This window comes from Stenella coeruleoalba, assembly GCF_951394435.1.
Source record: "Stenella coeruleoalba genome assembly, chromosome: 14".
In the NCBI taxonomy this organism is placed as follows: domain Eukaryota; kingdom Metazoa; phylum Chordata; class Mammalia; order Artiodactyla; family Delphinidae; genus Stenella; species Stenella coeruleoalba.
This window is the reverse complement of record NC_137160.1, coordinates 41,473,996-41,496,245: the sequence shown is the minus strand read 5'-3', so window position 1 is coordinate 41,496,245 and position 22,250 is coordinate 41,473,996. Positions and strand designations below refer to the sequence as shown.

The following is a 22,250-nucleotide window of genomic DNA, read 5'->3' as shown; positions in this document are numbered from 1 at the left end:
GGAGAGATCATCCAAACTGAAAATAAATAAGGAAACACAGGCTTTAAATGATACACTAAACAAGAGGGACTTAATTGATATTTATAGGACACTCCATCCAAAAACAACAGAATACACATTTTTCTCAAGTACTCATGGAACAGTCTCCAGGATAGATCATATCTTGGGTCACAAATCAAGCCTTGGTAAATTTTAAAAAATTGAAATTGGATCAAATATATTTTCCGACCACAACGCTATGAGACTAGATATAAATTACAGGAAAAGATTTGTAAAAAATACAAACACATGGAGGCTAAACAATACACTACTTAATAATGAAGTGATCACTGAAGAAATCAAAGAGAAAATTAAAAAATACCTAGAACAAATGACAATGGAGACACGACGACCCAAAACCTATGGGATGCAGCAAAAGCAGTTGTAAGAGGGAAGTTTATAGCAAGACAATCCTACCTTAAGAAACAGGAAACATCTCGAATAAACATCCTAACCTTGCACCTAAAGCAATTAGAGAAAGAAGAGCAAAAAAAAACCCCAAAGTTAGCAGAAGGAAAGAAATCATAAAGATCAGATCAGAAATAAATGAAAAAGAAATGAAGGAAATGATAGTAAAGATTAATAAAACTAAATGCTGGTTCTTTGAGAAGATAAACAAAATTGATAAACCATTAGCCAGACTCATCAAGAAAAAAAAGGGAGAAGACTCAAATCAATAGAATTAGAAATGAAAAGGGAGAAGTAACAACTGACACTGCAGAAATAAAAAGGATCATAAGAGATTACTACAAGCGACTCTATGCCAATAAAATGGACAACTTGGAAGAAATGGAAAAATTTTTAGAAATGAACAACCTGCCAAGACTGAATCAGGAAGAAATAGAAAATATGAACAGACCAATCACAAGCACTGAAATTGAAACTGTGATTAAAAATCTTCCAACAAACAAAAGTCCCGAACCAGATGGCTTCACAGGTGAATTCTATCAAACGTTTAGAGAAGAGTTAACACATATCCTTCTCAAACTCTTCCAAAATATAGCACAGGGTGGAACACTCCCAAACTCATTCTATGAAGCCACCATCACCCTGATACCAAAACCAGAACAAGGATGTCACAAAGAATGAAAACTAAAGGCCAATATCACTGATGAACATAGATTTAAAGATCCTCAACAAAATACTATCAAACAGAATCCAACAGCACATTAAAAGGATCATACACCATGATCAAGTGGAGTTTATTCCAGGAATGCAAGGATTCTTCAATATACGCAACAATCAACATGATACACCATATTAACAAATTGAAGGAGAAAAACCATATGATCATCTCAATAGATGCAGAGAAAGCTTTTGACAAAATTCAACACCCATTTATGATAAAAACTCTGCAGAGAGTAGGCACAGAAGGAACTTTCCTCAACATAATAAAGGCCATATATGACAAACTCAGAGCCAACATCGTCCTCAATGGTGAAATACTGAAAGCATTTCCACTAAGATCAGGAACAAGACAAGGTTGCCCACACTCACCACTATTATTCAACATAGTTTTGGAAGTTTTAGCCACAGCAATCAGGGAAGAAAAGGAAATTAAAGGAATCCCAATCGCAAAAGAAGTAAACCTGTCACTGTTTGCAGATGATATGATACTATACATAGAGAATCCTAAAGATGCTATCAGAAAACTACTAGAAGTAATCAATGAATTTGGTAAAGTAGCAGGATACAAAATTAATGCACAGAAATCTCTGGCCTTCCTGTACACTAATGATGAAAAATCTGAAAGTGAAATCAAGAAAACACTCTCATTTACCATTGCAACAAAAAGAATAAAATATCTAGGAATAAACCTACCTAAGGAGACAAAAGACCTGTATGCAGAAAATTATAAGACACTGATGAAAGAAATTAAAGATGATACAAATAGATGGAGAGATATTCCATGTTCTTGGATTGGAAGAATCAACATTGTGAAAATGACTCTACTACCCAAAGCAATCTATAGATTCAATGCAATCCCTATCAAACTACCACTGGCATTTTTCACAGAACTAGAACAAAAAATTTCACAATTTGTATGGAAACACAAAAGACCCCGAATAGCCAAAGCAATCTTGAGAATGAAAAACGGAGCTGGAGGAATCAGGCTCCCTGACCTCAGACTATATTACAATGCTACAGTAATCAAGACAGTATGGTACTGGCACAAAAACAGAAAGATCAATGGAACAGGATAGAAAGCCCAGAGATAAACCCACGCACATATGGTCACCTTATCTTTGAGAAAGGAGGCAGGAATGTACAATGGAGAAAGGACAGCCTCTTCAATAAGTGGTGCTGGGAAAACTGGACAGGTACATGTAAAAGTATGAGATTAGATCACTTCCTAACACCATACATAAAGATAAGCTCAAAATGGATTAAAGACCTAAATGTAAGGCCAGAAACTATCAAACTCTTAGAGGAAAACATAGGCAGGACACTCTATGACATAAATCACAGCTAGATCCTTTTTGACCCTCCTCCTAGAGAAATGGAAATAAAAACAAAAATGGAACCTAATGAAACTTCAAAGCTTTTTCACAGCAAAGGAAACCATAAACAAGACCAAAAGACAACCCTCAGAATGGGAGAAAATATTTGCAAATGAAGCAACGGTCAAAGGATTAACCTCCAACATTTATAAACAGCTCATGCAGCTCAATAACAAAAAAAAACCCAATCCAAAAATTGGCAGAAGACCTAAATAGACATTTCTCCAAAGAAGATATACAGACTGCCAACAAACACATGAAAGAATGCTCAACATCATTAATCATTAGAGAAATGCAAATCAAAACTACAATGAGATATCATCTCACACCAGTCAGAATGGCCATCATCAAAAAATCTAGAAAGAATAAATGCTGGAGAGGGTGTGGAGAAAAAGGAACACTCTTGCACTGCTGGTGGGAATGTGAATTGGTACAGCCACTATGGAGAACAGTATGGAGGTTCCTTCAAAAACTACAAATAGAACTACCACATGACCCAGTAATCTCACTACTGGGCATACACCCTGAGAAAACCATAATTCAAAGAGTCATGTACCAAAATGTTCATTGCAGCTCTATTTACAATAGCCCGGAGATGGAAACAACATTCATCATCAGATGAATGGATAAAGAATATGTGGCACATATATACAATGGAATATTACTCAGCCATAAAAGGAAACGAAATTGAGCTATTTTTAATGAGGTGGATGGACCTAGAGTCTGTCACACAGAGTGAAGTAAGTCAGAAAGAGATAGACAAATACCATATGCTAACACATATATATGGAATTTAAGAAAAAAAAATATCATGAAGAACCTAGGGGTTAGACAGGAATAAAGACACAGACCTACTGGAGAACGGACTTGAGGATATGGGGAGGGCGAAGGGTAAGCTGTGACAAAGCGAGAGAGTGGCATGGACATATATACACTACCAAACATAAAATAGATAGCTAGTGGAAAGCAGCCGCATAGCAGAGGGAGATAAGCTCGGTGCTTTGTGACCACCTAGAGGGGTCGGATAGGGAGGGTGGGAGGGAGGGAGATGCAAGAGGCAAGAGATATGGGAACACATGTATATGTATAACTGATTCACTTTGTTATAAATCAGAAACTAATACACCATTGTAAAGCAATTATACTCTAATAAAGATGTAAAAAAAAAAACCAAAACAGTATGGTAGACTTGATAGGTGGATTTTACCACACACTTAAAGAAAAATGAATGCCAATCCATCTTAAGCCGTTCCAAAAACTTGAAGAGGTGTGGACAGTCCAAACTCATTTCATGGTGGAAGAACTTTCTGGATACCAAAGCCAGAGAAGGATACTACAAGAAAAGAAAACTATAGATCTGTATGTCTGATGAATATGGATGCAAAAATTCACAAGAAAATATTAGTAAACTTAATTCAGCAACACATTAACAGAATTATACACCATGACCAATTGGGATTTATCCCTGGGATGCAAGGGTGGTTCAATATATGCAAATCAATAAATGTGATACCACATATTAATAGCATGGCAGAAAAAATATCATATGATCATCTCAGTAGATGCAGAAGCATTTGACAAAATATGTCTTTTCATGGTAATTAAAAAAAAAAACCCTCAACAAATTGTGTATAGAAAGAACATAGCTCAACATAATAAAGGCCATATAGGAGAAAACCAGAGCTAACATTTTACTCAATGGCAAAACACTGAAAGCTTTTCATCTAAGATCAGGAACAAGACAAGAATGTTGACTCTAACCAATCTTCTTAAACATGGTACTGGAAATCCTAACTGGAGCTATTAGGCAAGACAAAGAAATAAAAAGCATCTAAATCAGAAAGAAAGTGGTCAAACTGTCATTATTTGGAGATATTATTAGTTTATATATAGAAATTTCTAAAGACTCAACCAAAAATAACTGTTGGGAATAATCAACAAATTCAGTAAAGTTGCAGAATATAGAATCAACATCCAGAAATCAGTTATGTGTATTTTTTATGGTAATGCATTTGCATTTTATTCTATAAGAAATGTGAAACCACTGATTTTTTCTTTTTTTAATTCAATTTATTTAACCTAAAAACGTGTTTATGTAACTAACAATGAAACATGTGAAAAAGAAATAAAGAAAATGATCCCATTTGCAATAGAATAAAAAATGTAATATTTATAAATTTAACCAAGTGAAAAATCTATATAATGAAAACCACAAGACCTTGATGAAAAAAAAATTGAAGATACAAATGGAAATATATTCCATGTTCACAGATTAGAAGAATTAATATTACTGAAATGTCCATATTACCCAAAGCCATCTATAGATCCAACACAATGCCGATCAAAATTTCAATACCTTTTTTTTAGAGAAATAGAAAAATAATCCTAATAGCCAAAGCCATCATGAAAAAGAAGAATAAAGCTGGAGGCATCAAACTTCCTGATTTCAAACTACACAATAAAGGTAGAGTAAATAAAACAGTATGGAACTGGCATATAAATAGACACATAGACAAATGGAAGAGAAACAAGAGCCTAGAAGTAAACCTCTGTATATACAGTCAACTAATATTTGACAAGGGAGCCAAGACCACTCACTGGGGAGAGTGTTGGGAAAATTGAAAAAAATGATGCTGGGAAAATTGAAATTGGAACCATATCTTACACTGCTCACAAAAATTAGCTTGAAATGTATTAAAGACATACAAGAATACCTGATACCATAAAACTCCTACAAGAAAATAGGAAAATCTACTTAACATTGGTTTGGGCAATTATTTTTTTGGATATGACACCAAAAGCACAAGCAATAAAGGCAAAAATCAACAAGTGGGACAACATCAAATTAAAAAGTTTCTGCACAGCAAAAGAAATCATCAACAAAATGAAAAGGTAAACTACAGAATGAGAAAACATATGTGCAAACCACATATCCGATAAGAGGTTAATATCCAGAATACAAAAATTCTTACTCAATAACAACAAAAAAATACAATCCAATTAAAAAACGGCTCCCTGACTTGAGACTATACTACAAAGATATATCCATCAAGACAGTATGGTACTGGCACAAAAATAGAAATATAGATCAATGGAACAGTATGGAAAGCCCAGAATAAACCCACACACCCATGGTCAATTAATCTATGACAAAGGAGGCATGACTTTACAATGGAGGAAAGACAGTCTCTTCAATAAATGGTGCTGGGAAAACTGGACAGCTACATGTAAAAGAATGAAATTAGAACATTCTCTAACACCATACACAAAAGTAAACTCCAAATGGATTAAAGACCTAAATGTAAGGCCAGACACTACAAAACTCTTAATGGAAAACATAGGCAGAACACTCTCTGACATAAATCGCAGCAATATCTTTTTCAATCCATCTCCCATAGTAATGAAAATAAAAACAAAAATTAAAAAATGAGACCTAATTAAATTATAAAGCTTTTGCATAGCAAAGGAAACCATAAACAAAATGAGAAGATAACCCACGGAATGGCAGAAAATATTTACAAACGATGAGACCGACAAGGGATAAGTCTCCAAAATTTACAAACAGTTAATGTGGCTTAATACCATAAAAACAAACAACCCAATCAAAAAATGGGCAGAAGACCTAAAGAGACATTTCTCCAAAGAAGACATACAGATGGCCAAGAGCCACAAGAAAAGATGCTCAACATTGCCAGTTATTAGAGAAATGTAAATCAAAACTACACTGAGATATCTCACACCAGTCAAAATGGCCATTATCAAAAAGTCTACAAACAATAAATGCTGGAGAGTGTCTGGAGAAAAGGGAACCCTCCTACATTGTTGGTGGGCATGTAAATTGGTACAGCCACTATGGAGGACAGGATGGAGGTTCCTCAAGAAACTAAAAATATAGCTACCATATTATCCAGCAATCCCACTCCTGGGCATATATGCAGAGAAAAACATGGTTCGAAAGGAAACATGCACCCCAATGTTCATTGCAGTGATGTTTACAATAGCCAAGACATGGTAGCAACCTAAATGTCCATTCACAGGTGAATAGATAAAGAAGATGTGGTACCTATATACAATGGTACTAAGCCATTAAAAACAATGAAATAATGTCATTTTCAGCAACATGGATGGACCTGGAGATTATCATATTAAGTGAAGTAAGTCAGACAGAGAAAGACAAATATCATATGATTTCGCTTATATGCAGAACCCAAAAAAGTGATACCAATGAACTTATTTACAAAACAGAAACAGACTCACATATTTAGAGAATGAACTTAAGGTTACCAGGGGGGAAAGGTCGGGGGGGGGAGGGATAGATTGGGAGTTTGGGATTGATATGTACACACGGCTATATTTAAAATAGATAACCAACAAGGATCTACTGTATAGCACAGGGAACACTGCTCAGTATTATGTAACCACCTAAATGGGAAAAGAATTTGAAAAAGAATAGATACATGTATATGTAAAACTAAATCACTTTGCTGTACACTTGAAACCAGCACAATATTGCTTATCACCTATACTCCTATAAAATAAAATGTTAAATAAAAGGACAGAGGAACAAAATAGACATTTTTCCAAAGAAGACATCAAAATGGCTAACAGGTACTTTCAGATGCTGAATGTCACTTATCAACAGGGAAAGGCAAATCAAAACCACCTCACATGTGTCAGAATGGCTGTCAAGAAAACAAGAGAAAACAAGCATTGGTAAGGATGTAGAGATAAGGGAATCCTTGTACATTGCTGGTGGTAATGTAAATTGGTTCAGTCACTGTGCAAAACAGCATGGAGGTTCCTCAAAAAATTAGAACTATCATATCATCCAGCAATTCTACTTCTGGAAATCAAAACAGGAAATTGAAGAGATATAACCACTTCTATGTTTATTGCAGCAATATTCACACTAGCCAGATGTGGAAACAACCTAAGTGGTGTCTGTTAATGGATGAATGGATAAACAAGTAGTAGCATATACATATAAACTACTTGTTTATATACCATTACTTGTGTATACATATATATATATACACACACACACACACATATATATACACACACAATAGAAAATTATTCAGCCACGAGAAAGAAGGAAAAATATTTTTTTGTGCATGTGAAGGGAGATGGGATTGATGAAATCAATCCATGGAGGTCAATGTCCTCCTCCAATTTCTCATCTTTGTTTTTAAGTTGCAATGAAAGCAAATTAATATTTTACAGGAAACAGAAGAAATCATGGAAACAGGCCATCGTTGGACAGAGTGGTGGAGAATAGCCCATGGAAGATGAGGATATGAATGAGGTGATTATTATAAACACAGAAGAATATGTCTGCACACCAAAAATAAATATAGTATGACTTTTCTCCTAATTATAGACACACTGCGTTTATAAATATGTTTTCAGGAACTGTGTTAAGAAAACATGATTATTCCTACCATATTTCTTCAAAGAACAATGAAGAGAAATTTATATTGCCAGAAATAGGAACCAGAAAAAAAATCCCTAGAGTAGTGTACAAGCTACCTATAGATACATTCAGAGTACTGAAGAGGATTATATTCCCTAATGGGCTTAAATTACCAGAAATAATTTGTTTCTCCCTGTGACCATAGCGATATTGGTCAGAATGTTAGTCATGACACATTTAATTTTGTAATCTTTTGTTCTGGGTCTGAGTGAGTGGACCAAATAGCAGCTCAGGAGGCAAAGTTGCACTGTGTGAATGCACAAGTTCTAGCACTTGTACCTGGATGGGAGAAAGGGTTTCAGAAAAAGCCTTTGTATATTAGTCAAGAGCCAAATGTCATTTTAAATGACTGTGTGCCTTGAAATCACAAAAGGAAATATTAGCATTCTAATTGTAATCATACTTGGAATTTGAATTTTTTAACATGCAAGAGAAAAAAATAAGGCAACTCTGGCTTTCCTACGCTCTTAGGCAGACTCAAGATCTCTAAGGAGGCTAAGGGAGCAGCCCGGTGCCTGTTTCAGAAAGGTGCATCAATACCTGAACCCAGGAAGGAGGAATATAGAAAGTAGCTAATTCAATTTCCATATAGAGAGTGGTATTTCTGACTTCCTAGAAAAGTAGAACATTCTGAACTCCCCAAGAGACCTCCTTCCTGGAGCTGAGGGCTGGCAAGGCCAGGAAATTTTAACTGGTTTGTTAGAGAGATTACCAGAGGACATGTCAAAGTTCAAAGGAGGTTGTTAAGAAAAGCAACCCAAGCCAGCCATAATGAACTCATGCCACCTGGAAAGCCCCTGAATGGTATACCAGCAGGCTCAAGAAGAAAGGTCTGAGAATACTAACAAAGTCTTTTCTTTCCATCTCTTCAGTGAGTAGGCACAAACACAAAATTCTCAAGAGGGTCTTAAGAGTACATAAGATCCATTTTACTGTAGAGAACAGGCTTTTAGAAAGCTTCTGCCAGAAAGGCCTGATCAATATTGAGCTATAAAATCAATTACATGTGCTGGGCAGTCCAGGGAAAACACGAGGTCACTCACCGCTCTTTTCAGAGCCCTTTCTCTGAGGCTCCCTGATCTACAGAAACCTGCTGGAAGATATGAGGGCTCAGTCAGATAAACTGAAAGGTGCTTCATTTTATTTTGCAGATAATTCATATCATTTTCCAGCAAATGGTTAACATAATTTCCAAGCATTAAAATTTACAAATAAGCATCATCTCGCTGAAACTCTATGTGTCTCAATATACATGTGTGCAAAAAATTCAGTCTCAGTTGAATTCTAGGTTATTATTAGAGTATGTAGAAGAGCTGGAAAAACAGAATGAGCTCAGTGTCAAAATTGTGGTCACATTTCAAATATGTGGAGTTTAGGCTTGCTTTCTCTAAATGCATAATTACAAATTCTGTTACAATGAAATTCTCTAAAAATTTGTTTCTGGTTTTCAAGTAATCCCAGCCTATGCCAAAAGGTTTTCAACACCTATGTTACAAGTTATTATTAGCTCTTCTCAGACTGCTAAGATAACTGAAAGTTATTTAAAAGCTGAGTAGTTTGAATTAAAAGCATTACTATTTAAGAATCACCAATTAAGTTTTCATAAGTTTATTCACTGACCTCATTTAGTTCATTGAGGAGTGAATGATACATAATTAAATGCAAGGAGCCAATGAAATAAATGTAGAAAAGGTTTTCTGCAATAAGAAAGCCAACCAAGGGTCAATACAATGGTGTAGGTGAGACAATTAGAGCCTAGAGTCAGTGCTATTCAATAGAAATTTCTGTGGTGATTGAAATGTTCTGTGCTGTTCAATACAGTAGCCAATCACCACTTAGGCAGTTGAACACTTGAACTGTGTCCCAGTGTGACTGAGGAACTGAATTTTAAATTTTATACTCTGATTCAAAGTCAGGTCATCAAAGGAACACACATGGGAGAAATGGACTTACTAAGAATAGTTACAATAATTTGGGCACAGGGATGGAAAAATCTCTAGATACAAATGAAGTTCCCACTATGTGCTGTAGAATATGCTTTGACAACTCAGTGAGGTTTACTGGAACTCTACTGAGATATAGTAACTGCATAATCCCAATCATGTTGACTCCAATTAGATCACACAATTGCCTTTCTTCACATACTGTGTTATCATCATGTGGATCTTCCCCATTGTGTAAAGGACATATGAATTACCCAGAGGGCATTGCTTAACTTCTATGAACTATTTTAGGCTCTACTCTATAAAATCATGATCTACACAGTTTTACATAACAGATCTTATGTATTTTTCACACCCGAAACACCCAGCTGGTCTCCCGGAGCAAGACGGTTTTCTCTCCATGCATTTGCACTCCTTGTTTCCACATGGCTAGTGAGCCAGAACAAGTTATTAAGGAGGTAAGGTCAAAGTAAAAAGTATACCTTCCCAGTTCCCTACATAACTATGTTAAACATTTCTTTCCTGAATCAGAGGACTTAAACTGAATACATTTTAAAACAGAACATACATGGGTATTTCAAAATATTTGTCGCAAATATTTGATATGAAATACTTTTCTTCCAGTATTGTGCTCTTTGGAGTATTAAGAGGAAAAGACAACAAACACTAAGAAGATATCCTCAACTTCAACTGATTTTCCCCATGCTCAATTAGATTTAATTAAGTTCTCTAAAGAGGCACAATATTTTATTGAAATCATTTCTTTCACTGAGTCATTCATTTATCCATTTACTATTCATTGAGCCATAATATAAGATGGTTACCTACTGACACTGATGATATGATGGTCAGAAAAAGTTACCTTGCTTGCCCTCAGACTGTACAATCTAGCATAAAAAAGAGCACATAATAGGTTAAAAAAAAAGAGGTATGCCTACAGTATCATGGGGACATAAAGGAAGTAAAGTTAATGGGTGAAGCAACCAGAAAATAATCATAGAGAAGGTAATAGCTGATACAGATCAGGTGCAGGGGAGGGCATTTCTGTGTGAGATAACCTCAGAAACAATAATATCTGTGGGGTTGAAGAATTCACTCTTAAATAATTAAATATGAGGTTTCTTGGGATACCTGGATCAAGCTATGTGGCAGACAACTGGATATAAAATCTGAAGCTCAAGGCAAAGCATGGGGGAGATTATGCAGCTTCTGGCACATTCTGAAGTTGAAACCATGAGAGTTAGTGGGCGCTCCTTTGAGCAGTGTGCAGAACAAGAGGATTAAATTGACGAGGGAAGGATGCTAGGAGAAACCCAGCAGGGAAGGGCGTGGGTCGAGGGAAAGGACTCAAGGCAGCAGGAGAAGAATTATCTGGTGATCAGGTGACATGGAAGCCAAGAGAGTGGATGTTTCAAGCCTCTAGTTATCGACAGATTCAAATATACCCAAGACATCTGGTAAGATCAAGGGCAAAAAGCATTTTTAGTTTGGCCATAGATGGAATCACTGATAGACTCAACCTGACCAGTTTCAGCCAAACGTTGGCATAAGCAAGTTACAGTGGATTGAAGAGTAAGCGGTAGATGAGGAGTGAAGACAGTAAATGAACAGAAGCATGCCTTTGAAAAGTTCAGATGAGAAGTGATGTTTCAGAATGTGGATGCTGAGGGACAGCAATAGCCACATACCAAGCCAGTCACACTATTGTGAACCAGCTCTAGTGCGGTGGTGAATCTTACGGCCAAGCTCCTTTAGGCTCATAAATAGAGGCTGTGATTCAAAGCATCTTAACAGCTGACAATCCTCAATATTAGTGAGGAGCAAAGAAGATCACAGATATAAAGATTTGGGCAAACTAGAAATTGCTATACAAATGTTAGTTATTATGGTCATTACTACAATTTGGTCTTGTTAGATTGCGATCTGTGTATCAGCCCAGTTTACATGAGGGTTGAAAAACAAATCGAAAAGTCTGCCCGATGGGGTTTGTGGAGAGGAAACATCAGTAGTTAACTTACGCATTTTGCATATAATTTAGACTCAATAGATCCAGTGGATGACTGCAGCGAACAATTGCCCTCTTTAGACAGCTCGATGTGAACTTCCTGATAGAAAGAAAGCATTCCAAAGTCCTATGTAATTGGATGTGATGATAATGGCAGGATTGGCTGCTTGCTTGCTTCTCATTTCAGTGGGATGATTTGAATAAGTTCTTTACAAAAACTGTAACTGCTGTCATTTTGATAACACTCCAACTTGAAAATTTGGATTGTTGGGTGCAGACCCTTGCCAGCTCTAAACAAATGGAGGTTGGCTAACAAAGGATTTGAAGCGCACCCTTTCCACACTATGAAGTCTCCAACATGGGCAAGCTTTTACTATTGCTACCATATTCAAACTTAAGCAGGAGTTCATAGAACTCTTTGGAGTCTTCCTCTTTCACCCACAGAATTGTCAACTTCAACCACTGAGCCCTTTGCTTTATCTAAGATAAACCCTTCACCCCGCCATCCAATATATATCAGTAATTCTCTTTGTATTTTTTTTGACTTTGGCACTAGGTGTTCTATTTTTAAAAATTTATTCACTCATTAAGCCAATATGATTGAGCACTTACTATATTTCTGGCCTTATTCAAGGGATGAATAAGACAGAGTTCCTGCTTTCAAGGAGTGCACATCTATTTAGGGAAAAATATTTGAAAACACATGTCATAATACAGTGAGATAAGTGCTAGAATAAAGGTACATGCAGGAGAGTGACTAATCTTCCAAGGAGTGGAAGAGTGAGTGGCAAGGTAGAGTAAGGTTTCACAGAGGAAGTACGATTTAAATCAGTCTTAAAGAGTTTTGATGTTTAGACAAGAGGAGGAGGAATGTTTTATCTTTTTGATCTGTTAGTTTCTTAATGTCAGTGATTCTGCCTTATTCAACTTGTTTTCTCTTAATGCACCAGCTATAGATGGAATGTTTGCATCCCCCTCCCCCCACCAAATTCATTTGCTGAAATCTAATCTTCAGTGTGATGGTATTAGGTGGTAGGGCCTTTGGGAGGTGATTAGGTCATAAGGGTAGAGCTCTCATGAATGAGATTAGTGCCCTTATAAGAAAGAGACCTCAGAGAGCTCCCTCATTCCTCCACTATGTGAAAGGGGCACAGTGAAAAGATGGTTCTCTATGGAACAGGAAGCAGACTCTCACCAGACAGCAAATCTGCCAGCACCTTAATCTTGGACTTCCCAGCCTCCAGAGCTGTGAAAAAATAAATGTCTGTTGTTTAAGCCACCCAGTCTATGCTATTTTTGTTATAGCAGCCCGAACAGACTAAGAAAGTACTTATTACAGTGAATTGAACATGAGAACCCCCAAATATTTGTTAAATTAAATCCAAATGTTTTTAAGGTATCCTTTTCCGTTCTTCTGCCTTCACATTCTTCTTGAACATAGTATAACCTGCAGAGTTCATGTTCTTATTACATTAGTTTAAAAGGTTCTGCAAATACTATATCTCTTTCAATCTTTGCCCTCCTGTTTATGCTACCAACTCAAATTACCTCCCAGTTTCTCCATTAATGGTCTGAATTCTGATTGTCTTCATCTGCTTTATAAATTAAGTCAGATGTGTAACTAATTCCACTTGGTCTCTTGAAAGTGGCTGCTCCCTTCCACACTTTTCAGAATATCTCTACAAATTCTAAAATTAAGTATTCTCAAACTTAGATTAACTGTAGTTGTCAGCCATCAGATATGATGTTGGCATCTCATATCATGCTAATCTTCTGCTATGCCTTTTTAGCTCTCAAGATTTATGTATATGTATATAGTTTTTTTCCCCACAGCTCCAAATCTGTTATAGGGAATGACTATTCTGATGTTTTACAAATGAAAAACTAAGCTAAAGATAATACCATGTTTAAAAGTCAGAATGTCTGGGGTTCCCAGAATTTATGAAGAAAGTCCCCAAATAAAGGGATTTGCAGGTCTGATCAATCTAGGTGCCCTTCCGTGGTTAAAAAAGCAAAAACTAAACAAAATCAAAACAGCAGGAGCCAATACCAGTGTTACAGGTAGAATGTGTTTTTGAGAAGAAATGTTATTTAAAGCTCCTTCACAACATGAAATTAACCATTTGCCTTGCTACCAGTACTATAGCTAGAGTCCTTTCTCAAACGTGAGCTAGAGAAACTCTCTTGGGTTTAAGCCTAAAGTTGCTATTTGCTTCGACTAGTCTTTGCCTTTCTTTTTCTTTTTTCACTCAATTACACTCAGTCCAAGGCCATTGCTCAAAGAAAGCCACCTCATTTTAAATTTGTTGCATGCCATTCTGGTTATTCTCTTACTCCAGTTTCTTCTCAGCAATACACGATCTGAACTGCTCAGAGTTGTTCTTTGTTGTGTCTTTAAGAGATCTTTATCTCACCATACAAAAAGTCAGAAGATGCATTAACTAAACACCCAAAAAGTCAACCTGTGTGAGCAAGTCATCTAATTTTCCTGGACTGTTTCTTTCTTAATAGCCTTTAAAAAATAAAGACGTTGCTATTAAATTATTTTTCAAGTCCATTTAGATTCTATCATTTTATGGTGTTGAGGTTTTTTTTGGGGGGGAGAATTATATACAAGGCAGACCTCATCACAGCATCATAGTACCTACACTCAAACGACAAATTTATAAAAAGTGTTTTCTAATAAAACTTTCTATAAAAACTGCTCACTTATATGGCTGCATACCTGGAACCTATGCCAGATTTCCTATGTGGCTTTTGACCATCACTGAACAATACAACTGGGGACTGACTACCAGTGTATTGTGATTACATGTGTGTGGGTATATGTACGTGCACTGTGGTACATGCTTCAAGGGACAAATTCGGGATGCTATTAGAGTTATGGCTATACCTGATCTAGACGTGGAGTTCAAGACTTAAAAATGAGCAATAAATGAGGGATGTAGGGGTAAAAAATGATCAAAGAAAACTTCAGGAGGGAGGACCCTGAGGCATGAAGAGCTGGGTAATGTCATTTTTCTAAGAACAATGACAGCCCATAGAAGGGCTTTAGATAATGAAGTAATATGATCAGGTTTTCCTTTTCTTAAAGATTACCTCGGTTTCTCTGTGGAGAATGGGTAGAAGGGCAAGCAAACTTTTGGAGCCCTACTCATTAATAATTCACATCAACATTTTCTCTTTAATTTCCCTCTCAATTTTTACTCTTGATCGGAAGTTGCTCCAAAGTTCTCTCCTCTCTTCTCAAAAAAACTCTCTAAAAATATTCTCACTTCATGTGTTCAATCTTTTCCCTCATTGTATATATTTTCTTTCTCCTCACCAGTAGCTCCCTGCCTTTTTCATCAAAACACAACGCTTCCTCCAACTTGCTGAATAAATCAAAGGAGCAAAGTGGGCCATGAAATGTGCAGTCCCACAGGATTCTGCTCAGAAATGTCTCACGATTTGTTTAATGCTCTGTTGTCACCATCCTGAAATTCTTAACTCTTAAATAAGAGGCCCCACATTTTTCATTTGGCATTGGGCTCCCACAGTTACTTAGTCATTTATGGAGTAGAGATAAATTATTTTGGTTGTGTTTGAGTAAACATTTTTTCTATACTCTTTTTTTTTTTTTTTTTTTTTGCGGTACGTGGGCCTCTCACCGCTGTGGCCTCTCCCGGAGCACAGGCTCCAGACACGCAGGCTCAGCGGCCATGGCTCACAGGCCCAGCCGCTCCGCGGCATGTGGGATCTTCCCAGACCGGGGCACACACCCGCGTCCCCTGCAACGGCAGGCAGACTCTCAACCACTGCGCCACCAGGGAAGCCCCTGTTCTATACTCTTTTACATGTCATTTCCATGTCCAAAGCTTTGTCCAGTTCTCTTCACTTTTAGTATCAACATGATAACCTAAGTTACCATTGTCTTTTCCTGATCCTGATATTACATAAGTAATTAATATTAGGCAAAATAGACTTTAAAACAGTATCTAGATATAAATAGGGATATTTTACAATGATAAAAGCATCAATCCTCTGTCAAGAGGATATAACAATATAAACAATATCTGTACCTAATGACAGAGTGCCAAAATAAATGAAACAGAGCTGTCAGAATTAAAGGCAAAAATAAATAATTCAACAACAGTAGTTGGAGATCCCATTACCCTTCTTACAACAATGAATATGAAAAACTAGGCAGATGACCAACAAGAATACAGAAGACTTGAACAACACTGTAAACCAAATAGGCCTAATACCATTTACAAAATACCCTACTACCAATGGCAGAATATACATACTTCTCAGGTACACGTGGGACATTCTCCAGGATAGACCATAATCCGGGTCATTAAACCAGCTTCAATAAACATGAAAGGATTGAAATTATACAAAGCCATTGACAGAAGAAATTTGGGAAATTCACAAATACATGGCAATTAAACAACATACTACTAAATAACCAATTGGCCAAAGAAGAAATGATACAGGAAATTAGAAAATACTTTGAGGTGAATGAAAGCAAAAATATAACATACCAAAAATGTAATGCAGATAAGGCAGTGCTTAGAAGGAAATTTATAGCTGTAAATGCCTGTATACAAAGAGAAAAAAAGACTTGGAATAAATATCTTAACTTTTCAGGTTAAGACACTGGAAAATAAGAGAAAACTAAACTTAATGTAAGCAAAATGAAGGATATAATAAATATGGGAGTAGAAATCAACGAAATAGAGAATAGAAAAGCCATAAAGAAAATCAATGAAACCAAATGCTTGCTCTTTGAAGAGACCAAGAAAACTGACAAACCTTTACCTAGAATCACCAAAGAAAGGGGAGGACACTCAAATAACTAGAATCAGAAATGACAATAGGAGCATCACTACTGACCTTACAAAAATAAAAAAAGATTATGAAGGAGAATTATGAACACTTGTATCAATAAATTAAATAACTCAGCTGAATGGACAAATGCCTGGAAATACACAAACTACCTACCTGACTCAAGAAGAAAGAGACAATATAAGTAGACCTCTAACAAGTAAGTAGAGATTGATTTAGGAATCAAAAACCCCCCAGAAAAGCCCAGGCACAGATAATATCAGTCCTGAATTCTACCAAACACATAAAGAATATCACTAATTCACAAACTATTCCAAAAAATAGAAAAAATATAGAATAATGTTTTAAGGAAAACATTCCATCTACAATAGGATCACAAAGGGAAATATTTAGCAATAAAATTAACAAAAGAAGTGTAAAACTCATACTGTAAATACTGTAAGACTTGTTGAGAGAAATTTTAAAAGGTTGAAAGACAGCCCATGTTCAGTCTGTTATTTCCTCAAAATGTTAAACATAGAGCTACGACATATATGAACCAGCAATTCCACTCTCAGGTATATACCCCAAAGAATTGATAACACATATACGTTTATAGCAGCATTATTCATAGTAACCCCAAAGTGGAAAAAACCAAGTGCCCATCAGTTGAGCTAAACAATTGATGAATTGCTAAACGAAGTATGACATATCCATAGAATGGAATATCATTTGGCAATTAAAAAAAATGAAGCATTGATACATGCTATAAGATAGATGAACCTTGAAAACATCATCTAAGTGAAAGAAGCCAGACACAAAAGACCACATATTGAATGATTCATTCATTTATATGAAATGTCCAGAATGGGAGAATTTCTGGAGACAGTAGATTAGTGCTTACCAGGGGCTATCACTTACTTCAGTACTCGCTTCCATTATATTCTATTACACAGATGGTCAGCTCATTGGTTTACAATGTGGCCTCTCACGTCAGAATGCTTGTGTCCAAATCCTGGCCCCTCCTTTTATTATTAAGGAGGGATTTTTGGCAAGTCACTCAACCCTCTGAGCCTCACAAAGTAGGTTTCAATCATGTTAGAAAAAAAGAAAGCGGTAGCTAGGCATGATTTTTTCAAGTGGGGGCAAGTTCAGTTTTATAAAAAATTTCCCCCAAATTGCAGAATATATCTCACAGGACTATATAAGCACTGAATGGAGACTACACTGAAACACCATAATGACACAACAGGTGGTAGTTATTGTTATTAATGTTCAATAACTTAATTTCCTAAGTGAACAATTTTTCAAATCTAAAAAATTTATGTCAATAAAATCTTTAGTGACAAAACTTTTTTTCCCCCAATTTTTTGATTTGGTGGTTAAGTTCTGAACTACCTACCAATTCTTACTTATATAAAATATTTAAAAAGAAGTGTTAGCATTTCCAGCTTTATGGGCTAAAAGAAGGCTTAGCTTTTGTCTATGTTTATGTTTTTTCTGGTCTTGGACTTGCTCTTTCTTGCTGATTTACTGTTCAAATAAAAATAAGAGTTGAAAACAGCTGAGAAGGCTCACTAGCTGGCTTTGGAAAGACTGAATATACACTTGAAACTTAATTTTTTTTTCTGAAATAAGTTGCTTTGTTTTTCTCTTCCACTTCAAGCACCCGTCTTTTGAGCTGGAGGGCAATTGATATACACTAAATCTCAGTAATCCTGTCCTTACAGGACCTTTAATTTTAAGGCGGACCAAAGAGCCCCAGCCTTGCAGCAGAATCACTCCTGAATACACTCGGAGCATGGTTCTAGTATTGTAAAGGTAAGTAATTTTCTAGAGTATATACTCATTTGATACTAATAATGCAATTTTCTCCCAAATATATTAGAAGCTCATCAAGCCTAATTCAAATTTTCAAATTGGTCTTTGTTTCCAGGCATTTTCAGTGGAAATAGATAGGAAGTATGTTTTTCTTTTAAAACAAAACTACACTGAGTTCTCAATGATACTACCTATTCAAATACAAGATTATGGAGTTTTTGCTTAAACTTATTGATTTTACACCTGTATCTACTTTGCCCTCTGCTGAAAATCCCAGCTTTCGCTGATACAAACATAACTACAAATTTGCTTTAAACTATAATACACAGACAACAGTTCCAAAAGAATAATATCATTACTGAAAATAGTTTAAGGTTTTATCATAAGCTTTCATGCTGTGGTGTCAAATTATGACTTTCGAGATCACTTAGAAAAGTTCCTATCTATGGGGCTGTGCCAACCACTCATTAAACAGATAACGTCCATTTGCATAATTTTTCTTTCAATATTAGGGATTCTTAAAATCAGATTGTTTAATAATTATGTAAATACTCAAATTGTTTCAAAGTTAAATTTACAAAACAAAGTATGAAAACCAAGTATACTCAGAGAATTCTGGCTTGTATTCCTTTCTTCATACTGTTCCTCCCCCATTCCTGTCTCTATGTAAATTTAAAAAAAATATATATATCCTTCTTTAATGAATGTTAGCATACTATAAGTACTTTTCACTATCTGGAGTATATAAAGATACCTTACTTTTTATAGCTTCATGTTATTCTCTTATTTGGATGCACTATAATTGAATCAACTAGCCATCTCTTGATGGACATTTTTATTGGTAACCCTTTTTTGTGCATTTATAAATAACACGGTAACAAATAGCCTTCTGCATATGTCTTCTTGTATTTTTGCCAGTGTATCTTTGAGATAAACTGCTAACAAGAGATTCCTAAAGAGACTGCTAGGTCAAATGGTAAATGCATATTTAATTTTCCTAGATATTGTCAAGTTTACTTTAAATTTCTGTATTTCTGCAAGCAATGCATGAGAGTACTCATTTCCTCCATAGCATTGTCAAAGGAATATTCTGTAAATATTCAGACTTTTGTTAATCTGACAGAAGCTGCATTTCTCTTATTAGGAGTGGGTTTGAGTAGCTGTATTTAGGGGACATTTGCAGTGCTTTCTATGAGAATTGTGTGTTCATATTTCTAGCCTTATTTTTTAAATATTCAGTTTGAGTATTTCTTTCTTTTTAGAAGACCTTCATGTATTGGCCTACTAACTCTTTGTAGTATAGGAAGCTAATAACTTTTTAGTTTATCACTTAATTTTTACTTTATTTTTTTTTGTCATGCAAAAGTTGTGTGTGTCTAATTAAACTTATTTTCCCCTGGATTTTAAGTATAGTTTAGGAAAGCTTTTCCTACAACCCAGTTATAAAAAGTTCACCCATATACTGTATTCCTAATATATGTATGGCTGTATATTACACATTTGGAATTTATTCTGGTATATAAGCTCAAGAAATTCCTAAAAATTTACCAAGCATGAGCCCATACAAGCTGGTTCCAGCATACCACTCACTGCTGGTGGGACACGCCATTGTCACTGACAAGCTGTTGGCTGGAGATCCATGGATTGTTTCTGTGTGTTGTTTCAATTTGTATCTTCTTAGGTATAATGACTGTGTATATTTCATCAAGTCAATAAAGTTCCTGGTGCCTCAAATTTTCCAAATTAAAAACCTCTTCGAACATTGAGAAAAGGTGTCATTATTTTTGACGAACAGTATATTACAACTTCAAGGAAAGAATGTATAACTATTTGGTAAAAAATGTTCTATTCTCTAGTTGAGATTTTTTGAATATAAAACAGCAATCATTCAGTTGCATAATAGCTGCTACTTTTAGAAACAGCAACTGAATAGGGAGATGTCCTTGTAGGGAGATGGACATTATGTGTTAAATGGTCTTGTTCTTCACAGATTGGCACTGACTACTGCTTATAACACTTCATTCAATTTTTTTTTCCTCAGCTTTAGGGAATTTAATAACTCCAAATGGACACAAAAACATAATATGTAATAAAGACTCACCACTACTAGAAGCATCGTTCAGATTTAGCAGTCCCCCTCCGAGCCCTCTGTAACTATGGTAACTGTAGGTCCCATTTCCGTTGATGTACAACACCTCCTGGGAGCCTGAAACAGCTGAGGTTGAGTAAGTGCCCTGGGCCGCCTCTGGTTTACACTGTTTGTCAGCTGGAGCAGATTCATCCTGCAATGACAATAGCATTTCATTATTTATCAAATCACTGTGCTATTTCACCTTGAACAGGACTATCTTATTGTTATCTACATGTCTGCATTGAACAAGAAGAAAAATATAGTCAACGTTAAGTCAGTACATAAGAACATTTTCAATAACTTTGCTAAAAACTAAAAAAAGGAAAGCAAAGTAACAATGTGAGACAGATTGGAGATGGAGCAATTTGCAATTTCCAACTGAATTTAAAATTACGTGAAGAGAATTGTTCACAATAGCCAAGAGAAGGAAGTAACCTAAATGTCCATTGACAAATGAATAGATAAAGAAAATATGGTATATAAATACAATGCAATATTATTCAGCCTCAAGAAAAGAAGAAAATCCTGTCATCTCCTACAACACGGATGAACCTCGAGGACAATGCTAAGTGAAATTAGCCATCACAAAAAGATAAATATTGCATAATTCCACTTATTTTCGATAAATTAGTCAAGCACATAGAATCAGAAAGTAGAATGGTGGTTGCAACGGTCTGGGGGAGGGGGAAGTGGGGAATTGTTCACTGTGTGATTCAGTCATGCAGGATTGGGGGAGTGGTTCCGGGGGAGAGGGATCCGTTGCACAAAAATGTGCATGTGGTTGACAATATTGGAAATTGTTGGGAGGGTGAACTTTACATTAAACTTTTTTTTAATTTTAAAAAGAACTAGTTAGGTTTTAAAAAATTACATGAAGAGAAATAACAATTTACAAATAAATTTGCAAAAATTGGCTTTCTTGAAATTCCTTTTTTTTTTTTGTAGTCTGCTCTCTCATATGCTCTCTCTCTCTCTTTTATTTTATGGCTATAGGAAAATTTATTGTGTGCTGATTCCACACTAGGCCCATTACATGCATCACAACAGCCTGACAAAGACTTGAGTAAACCCAGGCTTTTCTGCTTGTTTTTCTTTTCTTAAGTTGTGCTGGTGTCTACAAACCATGCTTCAAAACTTTTAACCAATGAAAGTTGTATGGACACAAATTATAATTGGCAATAAACTGTATATATGTTCATAGCAAAACAGATTGAATGAATTTCCCTTCAACTTTGAGTTTATAAAGTCTAAAATATATACAACATATATGACTTGTCTACTGCATTCTTCATCAATTCTTCTTTTTTTAATTTCTTTTCTTTTTTAAGAAGGAGTTAGAAACAGATTTCTAATAAATTCTTAAGAATGTTTTTCATAATCAGAAGTATTTTTCAGCTTATATATTTAGAGTGCATGTTTAGGGAAACAAACTTTCAAATACATTTTTTGTGTGTGTGTGTGGCATCAAGTACTGGAAAAAGAGGAAAAGTGAAATAAGTTTGCTCTATGGACCCAGTAGTATTGCTAC

General features: G+C 35.6%; 1 protein-coding gene across 6 annotated transcripts in view; it reads right to left on the bottom strand.

Annotated features, from left to right (window-relative positions):
* Positions 1–22,250, bottom strand: part of NOL4 (nucleolar protein 4) — a gene marked incomplete at its 5' end in the record, with an annotated part of 393,000 nt that overhangs the window by 31,389 nt on the left and 339,361 nt on the right. For 5 of the 6 annotated variants that reach the window (XM_079942558.1, XM_079942557.1, XM_079942559.1 and 2 more), the window contains one exon: positions 20,693–20,873. In XM_079942558.1, the coding sequence (XP_079798684.1) occupies positions 20,693–20,873 (181 nt within the window). Of the gene's footprint in view, positions 1–20,692; positions 20,916–22,250 lie in introns of all 6 variants that reach the window. The other variant, XM_079942556.1, reaches the window with a different exon arrangement.